We start from the raw sequence: 10,000 nt of genomic DNA, 5'->3' as shown, positions 1-10,000 counted from the left end.
CCTCTTCTCCTTCTTCTTGTCCTTCCTCTCCCTCTCCGACTCGCCGCGCTCCAGCTTGTCCTGGGACTTACAGTGCAGCTTCTTTGGCAGGAGAGGCTCTAGGGCAAAGCTGGGAGGGAGAGGACAACAGGGAGAATTAATGAAGATCTGTGATGAGCAGGGGTTTTCTGCATCAAAAAGGGGCTTAAATTGTGGGCACTGCTCGGCACGGCTGAATTTTAGAACAAAAATTAGTGGCCCCCATCTTTGTGTTTTTTTTTTACAGCTATTTTAGCGTTTTTAAGCCAGTTTCCTGCAATTCTCAGAATTTCTTCATGGCGCCTGAGATACATTTTTGCAGTTTTAAAGTGAATTTCCTGCCATTCTATGCATTTTGCCATGGCTAATGCTGTGTTCTTTGCTCAATCTTAATAACAAAATCAATACTGTTAAATACATTGTTTTTGGTGATTGTTAGTACTCAAAGATTATTTACATTTGAGAATCATTTTATAAAAAAAAGTTATTAGTCCATTATCTTTTCTAAATACTTTATATCTGGTTTTAGTCGTTACATTTTTTTAGTTTAGACTTAGGCATCCCGAAGAAACGCTTAGGTGGCCTGCCCAAGGATTTCTATCGCAGAAAAATGTATATATTGAATATAAACCTGAAATGTGTATAGTGTGTATATTAGTCCTTAATGAAGGTGTGGTCAGACATTCAAAAAGGAGTGTCTCATTTTGCTGGTTTTTTTCTGACGTCCCAATTTTTCACATAAAAGTGTGTGTTTGTGTGTGTATTATTGGAAGCTGTGTTCTGAAATTTGCAAAAATTCCCTTTTCCCTGATGTCCCCATTTGTCACATGAACATGTGCATCATTGTGTCAGTCCTTATTGAAAGGTGTGTTCAGAAATTCAGGAGGTGTCCCCCATTTTACTGTTTTTATCTGGATGTCCACATTTGTCACATAAACGTGTCTGTCTCTCTCTCTCTCTGTCTGTGTCATTCCTTACCCGTCTGAGCCAGGTCTGGAGGGTGAGTTGTCAGAGGAGACGGAGTTGACTGAAGCCACAGAGAGCGGTCTCTGTTGTGAGGGCATGGTGAAGGAACGCACCATAGAGCGAGGACGGGACCCACGCCTGTCATCCACCGCAGGCTGCAGAAAGAAACACACACAACACAGTGTAGTGCCACGCAGTTACTACACCATTATCTAATAACACACTGACAACATCATGTACACCACAGTTAATCATGACAGAGAGAGAGAGAGACAGAGACAGAGAGAGACAGAGAGAGAGACACAGAGAGAGACAGATAGAGAGAGACAGAGAGAGAGAGAGACAGAGAGACAGAGACAGAGACAGAGAGAGAGAGACAGAGAGAGAGAGAGACAGAGAGAGAGACAGCGACAGGGAGAGAGAGACATAGAGAGAGACAGATAGAGAGAGACAGAGAGAGAGACAGCGACAGGGAGAGAGAGACATAGAGAGAGACAGATAGAGAGAGACAGAGAGAGAGAGAGAGAGAGAGAGACAGAGAGAGATAGATAAAGAGAGAGATAAGAGAGAGAGAGAGAGAGAGAGAGAGAGAGAGAGAGAGAGAGAGAGAGAGAGAGAGAGAGAGAGAGAGAGAGACAGAGAGAGAGACAGAGAGATTATTGAGCTCCATATAACATTGGCAGTCCTGACTACAAGGTCCGGCTATAACATAAAGTTCTGTTTCTGGTAGTCCCCTGAGAGAGTCCCAGTCTGCTGTCAGCCTGATCTGTTGTGCTATGGCTGTGCTGTTCTGTCTTTGAGCAGGGCTCTTATAGCATATTCATTAATGCCGTGTGCACACACACACAAGCACACACACACGCCGCAAGCACACGCCACGCGAGCCAGCGGCAGTGATGATAGTCCAACCTCATGAATTTATACCATGTACATTCTCCTCCTATCTCTGAGTGATCAATACCTGCCTCCTGGCATCAGTGTTAGTCTATAGCATCTACAGATCCATGCCCTTGGGGCTATTCAGTGTGTGTGCTCTTCCATACTGAACTGGCCCAGGGTCCTGGTAGCTAGCGTTGTCAGCAGCATTGGGGTTCAGAGACTGAGAGAACAGGACTGTTAGATTAATTTGGATTTTAAGAATAATGACTAAAGGATTTCAAAAATACAGTATAAATGTTAGAATTATCATGTAGTAGTCAACCCACTAACAGAGGGGGCGGTACTAAACATTCAAGGGTGAAGGGGAAGGCGGAAACTGTTTAGAAAAGCCACCTAAAGGTGGGAGGAGTCAGGTTCAGGAGTATAAAACCGTATGTTTGTGTTTTTAGGCGTCAGAGCTCTCCATGAATAAAAATACAAAAAAATCCTTCTTCGTGGTTATGGACCTTGAATCATTTATGATTAAAACCAGAGCCTTACAACCTCTGGTAATGATTCAAGCTTAGGTTGAATTAGAGATAGAAATTCCCATAACAAGGACACAATAGAGGGCCGTTCAGGAAGACAACAAACTTGGGGATATGGAGAGTTAAGGAACTCAAATACTGAGTCAAGGTCTGTGTCTGTTCTGTTCTGCTCCGTGCGTCAACAGAAACACCATGGGATCAACGTAAAAGCTGTTGTAAAATAATCCTAATTGTGGCCATAATTTTGACAAAACTGCAGGTGAATGGCACAAAAGTTTGTGTGGAAATAAATCCAGGGACACTTTTGAATGGGCCAGCAATAGGAGAGGAGAGAGTAGGAGTACACCAAGAGGAACTGCCCCTCCCTCAAACTCAACACCCCAACCCCTCCCACTCCGTTCTGCCACCTCAGGTCTCTTAGCCCTCCCACTCCCGCTCAGCCCAGTCCCAGCTCTTCTCTGTCCTGGCACCCCAATGGTGGAACCAGCTTCCCCCTGAAGCTAGGACAGCAGAGTCCCTGCCCATCTTCTGAAAACATTTGAAACCCTACCTCTTCATTTTAAATACTCATCCTCCTCACACTCCCTGCACTTGACCCCCCCCCCCCTCCTACTTTCTATGACTGTGATATGCGGTTGTCTCACCTAACTATCTGAAGATGAATATACTAACTACTGTGATATGTGGTTGTCTCACCTAGCTATCTGAAGATGAATATACTAACTACTGTGATATGTGGTTGTCTCACCTAGCTATCTGAAGATGAATATACTAACTACTGTGATATGTGGTTGTCTCACCTAGCTATCTGAAGATGAATGCACTAACTGTAAGTGACTCTGGATAAGAGCGTCTGCTAAAAGACTAACATGTCAATGTAAAATGTGTAGGAGAGAGTAGGATGAGAGGAAAGGAGGAAAGAGGATAGGGAGAGAGGGGAGAAGTAGAGAGGAAGAGAAGGAGAGAGGAGAACGGAGAGGAGAACGGAGAGGAGAGGAGAGGAGAGGAGAGGAGAGGAGAACAAAGAAGAGAGGAGAAGAGAGGAGAATGGAGAAGAGAGGAGCAGAGAGGAGAAGAGAGGAGCAGACAGGAGCAGAGAGATCTCACCAGTGTCTTGACTCCGTACTGTTTCTCCACTTTCTCTCGGAGCTGTTTGAAGCAGGCCTCCAGACGGTCATGGAAAGGCCTCAGAGCCTCAGTCACTTTCTCTCCATGGATACGAACTCCATCAGCCAGGAAAGGGATCTGAAAACACACAATGGACACAACAGTCAAGTAAGGAACCTCAACACACAACAAAATGGACACAAAACATTCCCCTCCTACTGGTGTCAGGTGGTATATTATACTCCATAACGTTTCCCCCTCTTACTGGTGTCAGGTGGTATATTATACTCCATAACATTCCCCTCCTACTGGTGTCAGGTGGTATATTATACTCCATAACATTCCCCTCCTACTGGTGTCAGGTGGTATATTATACTCCATAACGTTTCCCCCTCTTACTGGTGTCAGGTGGTATATTATACTCCATAACATTCCCCTCCTACTGGTGTCAGGTGGTATATTATACTCCATAACATTCCCCTCCTACTGGTGTCAGGTGGTATATTATACTCCATAACGTTCCCCTCCTACTGGTGTCAGGTGGTATATTATACTCCATAACATTCCCCTCCTACTGGTGTCAGGTGGTATATTATACTCCATAACATTCCCCTCCTACTGGTGTCAGGTGGTATATTATACTCCATAACATTCCCCTCCTACTGGTGTCAGCTGGTATATTATACTCCATAACATTCCCCCTCCTACTGGTGTCAGCTGGTATATTATACTCCATAACATTCCCCTCCTACTGGTGTCAGGTGGTATATTATACTCCATAACATTCCCCTCCTACTGGTGTCAGGTGGTATATTATACTCCATAACATTCCCCTCCTACTGGTGTCAGGTGGTATATTATACTCCATAACGTTCCCCTCCTACTGGTGTCAGGTGGTATATTATACTCCATAACATTCCCCTCCTACTGGTGTCAGCTGGTATATTATACTCCATAACATTCCCCTCCTACTGGTGTCAGGTGGTATATTATACTCCATAACATTCCCCTCCTACTGGTGTCAGGTGGTATATTATACTCCATAACATTCCCCCTCCTACTGGTGTCAGGTGGTATATTATACTCCATAACATTCCCCTCCTACTGGTGTCAGGTGGTATATTATACTCCATAACATTCCCCTCCTACTGGTGTCAGGTGGTATATTATACTCCATAACATTCCCCTCCTACTGGTGTCAGGTGGTATATTATACTCCATAACATTCCCCCTCCTACTGGTGTCAGGTGGTATATTATACTCCATAACATTCCCCTCCTACTGGTGTCAGGTGGTATATTATACTCCATAACATTCCCCTCCTACTGGTGTCAGGTGGTATATTATACTCCATAACGTTCCCCTCCTACTGGTGTCAGGTGGTATATTATACTCCATAACGTTCCCCCTCCTACTGGTGTCAGGTGGTATATTATACTCCATAACGTTCCCCTCCTACTGGTGTCAGGTGGTATATTATACTCCATAACGTTCCCCTCCTACTGGTGTCAGGTGGTATATTATACTCCATAACGTTCCCCCCTCCTACTGGTGTCAGGTGGTATATTATACTCCATAACATTCCCCTCCTACTGGTGTCAGGTGGTATATTATACTCCATAACATTCCCCTCCTACTGGTGTCAGGTGGTATATTATACTCCATAACATTCCCCTCCTACTGGTGTCAGGTGGTATATTATACTCCATAACATTCCCCTCCTACTGGTGTCAGGTGGTATATTATACTCCATAACATTCCCCTCCTACTGGTGTCAGGTGGTATATTATACTCCATAACATTCCCCTCCTACTGGTGTCAGGTGGTATATTATACTCCATAACATTCCCCTCCTACTGGTGTCAGGTGGTATATTATACTCCATAACATTCCCCTCCTACTGGTGTCAGGTGGTATATTATACTCCATAACATTCCCCCTCCTACTGGTGTCAGGTGGTATATTATACTCCATAACATTCCCCTCCTACTGGTGTCAGGTGGTATATTATACTCCATAACATTCCCCCTCCTACTGGTGTCAGGTGGTATATTATACTCCATAACATTCCCCTCCTACTGGTGTCAGGTGGTATATTATACTCCATAACGTTCCCCTCCTACTGGTGTCAGGTGGTATATTATACTCCACATTCCCCTCCTACTGGTGTCAGGTGGTATATTATACTCCATAACATTCCCCTCCTACTGGTGTCAGGTGGTATATTATACTCCATAACATTCCCCTCCTACTGGTGTCAGGTGGTATATTATACTCCATAACATTCCCCTCCTACTGGTGTCAGGTGGTATATACAGTGGGGAGAACAAGTATTTGATACACTGCCGATTTTGCAGGGTTTCCTACTTACAAAGCATGTAGAGGTCTGTAATTTTTATCATAGGTACACTTCAACTGTGAGAGATGGAATCTAAAACAAAAATCCAGAAAATCACATTGTATGATTTTTAAGTAATTAATTTGCATTTTATTGCATGACATAAGTATTTGATCACCTACCAACCAGTAAGAATTCGGCTCTCACAGACCTGTTAGTTTTTCTTTAAGAAGCCCTCCTGTTCTCCACTCATTACCTGTATTAACTGCACTTGTTTGAACTCGTTACCTGTATACAAGACACCTGTCCACACACTCAATCAAACAGACTCCAACCTCTCCACAATGGCCAAGACCAGAGAGCTGTGTAAGGACATCAGGGATACAATTGTAGACCTGCACAAGGCTGGGATGGGCTACAGGACAATAGGCAAGCAGCTTGGTGAGAAGGCAACAACTGTTGGCGCAATTATTAGAAAATGGAAGAAGTTCAAGATGACGGTCAATCAACCTCGGTCTGGGGCTCCATGCAAGATCTCACCTCGTGGGGCATCAATGATCATGAGGAAGGTGAGGGATCAGCCCAGAACTACACGGCAGGACCTGGTCAATGACCTGAAGAGAGCTGGGACCACAGTCTCAAAGAAAACCATTAGTAACACACTACGCCGTCATGGATTAAAATCCTGCAGCGCACGCAAGGTCACCCTGCTCAAGCCAGCGCATGTCCAGGCCCGTCTGAAGTTTGCCAATGACCATCTGGATGATCCAGAGGAGGAATGGGAGAAGGTCATGTGGTCTGATGAGACAAAAATAGAGCTTTTTGGTCTAAACTCCACTCGCAGTTTTTGGAGGAAGAAGAAGAATGAGTACAACCCCAAGAACACCATCCCAACCGTGAAGCATGGTGGTGGAAACATCATTCTTTGGGGATGCTTTTCTGCAAAGGGGACAGGACGACTGCACCGTATTGAGGGGAGGATGAATGGGGCTATGTATCGCGAGATCTTGAGGTTCTATACTGCAGCCTCTGCATTAAACATGTTATCACCTTTAATACCTCGATCCCATAGGCTATCCTGCATGTCATGTGGTCCTCTGTAGCTCAGCTGGTAGAGCACGGCGCTTGTAACGCCAAGGTAGTGGGTTCGATCCCCGGGACCACCCATACACAAAAATGTATGCACGCATGACTGTAAGTCGCTTTGGATAAAAGCGTCTGCTAAATGGCATATTATTATTATTATTTATCTTGGCCAACAACCTCCTTCCCTCAGTAAGAGCATTGAAGATGGGTCATGGCTGGGTCTTCCAGCATGACAACGACCCGAAACACACAGCCAGGGCAACTAAGGAGTGGCTCCGTAAGAAGCATCTCAAGGTCCTGGAGTGGCTTAGCCAGTCTCCAGACCTGAACCCAATAGAAAATCTTTGGAGGGAGCTGAAAGTCCGTATTGCCCAGCGACAGCCCCGAAACCTGAAGGATCTGGAGAAGGTCTGTATGGAGGAGTGGGCCAAAATCCCTGCTGCAGTGTGTGCAAACCTGGTCAAGACCTACAGGAAACGTATGATCTCTGTAATTGCAAACGAAGATTTCTGTACCAAATATTAAAGTTCTGCTTTTCTGATGTATCAAATACTTATGTCATGCAATAAAATGCAAATTAATTACTTAAAAAATCATACAATGTGATTTTCTGGATTTTTGTTTTAGATTCCGTCTCTCACAGTTGAAGTGTACCTATGATAAAAATTACAGACCTCTACATGCTTTGTCAGTAGGAAAACCTGCAAAATCGGCAGTGTATCAAATACTTGTAATCCCCACTGTATATGTGTGGGGGAGTGTACTTGTGTGTGTGTATGTTTGTGTGTGTTTGTGTGTGTCTTTAGAACCACAGCCTGCTGAGAACGCCAAGGAACTTGACTATGTTCATTAAAGCCCCAGTAGAATGTGGATTGCCTGGTTGCCATAGTCACCTCACCGCCCCGTACTCCCACTCTCTAGACTCACTGTCTGTTTCCTTCTCCTTTTATCACACTGCTCCTTTATGAGACAGCGAAGCTAAACGTACACAGGACTGATAGAGGACTGATAGAGAGTGCACAAGTAGCCAGGGAGGCAGGTAGCTAGGGGGATTATGGCCCCGTGTAGCTCAGTTGGTAGAGCATGGCGCTCGCAACGGCCAGGGTTGTGGGTTCGATTCCCACGGGGGGGGGCCAGTATGAAAAATGTATGCGCTCACTAACTGTAAGTCGCTCTGGATAAGAGCGTCTGCTAAATGACTAAAAATGTATTATAAATTATAAACTCGACAAAAAGAAGAAGAAACTGTATTATGAAGCCAAGATCAATGATATAAAGTGATAGAAAAAAACAACTTTGGAGTACTTTCAATTAAATTATGGGCAGAAAGACAAATTCAACTCCATCTTTCATCGAATCAGATGGCCTATTCATCACAAAACCATTTCATGTTGCCAATTATTTTAATGATTACTTAATTGGCAAAGTGGGAAAACTTAGGTAGGAAATGCCGACAACGAAACAGTCAGCCTTTGTACTCATGTAGAAAAAAAACTAATAATGAAAGAAAAGCATTGCAAGTTGGAATTTTGTAAAGTTAGTGTGGGAGAGGTGGAAAAATTATTGCTATCGATCAACGACGACAAACCACCTGGGATTGACAACTTAGATTGAAAGCTACTGAGGATGGTAGGTGACCATATAGCCACTAGTATCTGTCATATCTTTATTCTGAGCATAGAGGAAAGTCTTTGTCCTCAGGCCTGGAGGGAAGCCAAAGTCATTCCATTTACATTTTAGTCATTTAGCAGACGCTGTTATCCAGAGCGATTTACAGGAGCAATTAGGATTAAGTGCCTTGCTCAAGGGCACATCGACAGATTTTTCACCTAGTCGGCTCGGGGATTAGAACCAGCGACCTTTCGGTTACTGGCACAACGCTCTTAACCACTAAGCTACCGCCATTCCGCTACCCAAGAGTGGTAAAGCAGCCTTTACTGGTTCTAACAGCAGACCTATCAGCTTGCTTCCAGCTCTTAGCAAAAATGTTGGAAAAAATGATGTTTGACCAAATACAATGCTATTTCTCTGTAAACAAATTAACAAGACTTTAAGCACGCTTATAGAGAAGGGCACTCCACATGTCCTGCTCAGCCATTGATATTATTGACCATAAACTGTTGTTGAGAAAACTTGTGTTATGGCTTTTCAACCTCTGCCATATCGTGGATTCAGAGTTATCTATCTAATAGAACTCAGAGGGTTTTCTTTAATGGAAGCTTCTCTAATGTCAAACATGTAAAGTGTGGTGTACCGCAGAGCAGCTCTCTAGGTTCTCTACTCTTTTCTATTTTTACCATTGACCTGCCACTGGCATTAAACAAAGCATGTGTGTCCATGTATGTTGATGACTCAACCATATACACATCAGCAACCACAGCTAATGAAGTCACTGAAACCCTTAACAAAGAGTTGCAGTCTGTTTTGGAATGGGTGGCCAGTAATAAACTGGTCCTGAACATCTCTAAAACTAAGAGCATTGGATTTGGTACAAATCATTCCCTAAGTTATAAACCTCAGCTGAATCTGGTAATGAAAGGTGTGGCTGTTGAACAAGTTGAGGAGACTAAATTACTTGGTGTTATCTTAGACTGTAAACTGTCATGATCAAAACATATAGATTATATGGTTGTAAAGATGGGGAGAGGTCTGTCCATAATAAACAAACACTCTGCTTTTTTGACACCACACTCCACAAAGCAAGTCCTGCAGGCTCTAGTTTGATCTTATCTTGATTATCAATGGAAACAGGATGCACCTGAGCTCAATTTCGAGTCTCATAGCAAAGGGTCTGAATACTTATGTAAATAAGGTATTTCTGTTTTTTATTTTTTAATAAATGTGCTAAAATTTCTAAAAACCTATTTTCGCTTTGTCATTATGGGGTATTGTGTGTAGACTGATGAGGATTTTATTTTATTTTATTTAATCCAGAATAAGGCTGTAACGTATCAACATGTGGAAAAAGGGAAGGAGTCTGAATAATTTCCCGAAGACACTGTAGTGCCATCTGGCCACTGGAGGAAGTGTATTCCCAAGGGGGAGACAGCGGCATCTTGGAGAGTTAGCTCTTCTGCAG

At 43.6% G+C, this 10,000-nt stretch overlaps 1 protein-coding gene and 1 non-coding gene across 2 annotated transcripts in view; one reads left to right on the top strand and one right to left on the bottom strand.

The window, feature by feature from the left end:
* Positions 1-10,000, bottom strand: part of LOC123491371 (dedicator of cytokinesis protein 1-like) — a 174,576-nt gene that overhangs the window by 2,400 nt on the left and 162,176 nt on the right. Inside the window, 3 exon segments of the mRNA XM_045221937.1 lie at positions 1-109; positions 997-1,139; positions 3,498-3,635. The exon segment at positions 1-109 is cut by the window's left edge and continues 91 nt beyond it. Coding sequence (XP_045077872.1) covers positions 1-109; positions 997-1,139; positions 3,498-3,635 — 390 coding nt within the window.
* trnaa-cgc lies at positions 7,978-8,057 on the top strand. Its single transcript has one exon. It is a non-coding gene; the product is annotated as a tRNA-Ala (tRNA).

Source organism: Coregonus clupeaformis, chromosome 1 (assembly GCF_020615455.1).
Source record: "Coregonus clupeaformis isolate EN_2021a chromosome 1, ASM2061545v1, whole genome shotgun sequence".
Lineage (NCBI taxonomy): Eukaryota > Metazoa > Chordata > Actinopteri > Salmoniformes > Salmonidae > Coregonus > Coregonus clupeaformis.
Note: the sequence above shows the minus strand (reverse complement) of the source record. Positions and strands in the feature narration are given on the sequence as shown.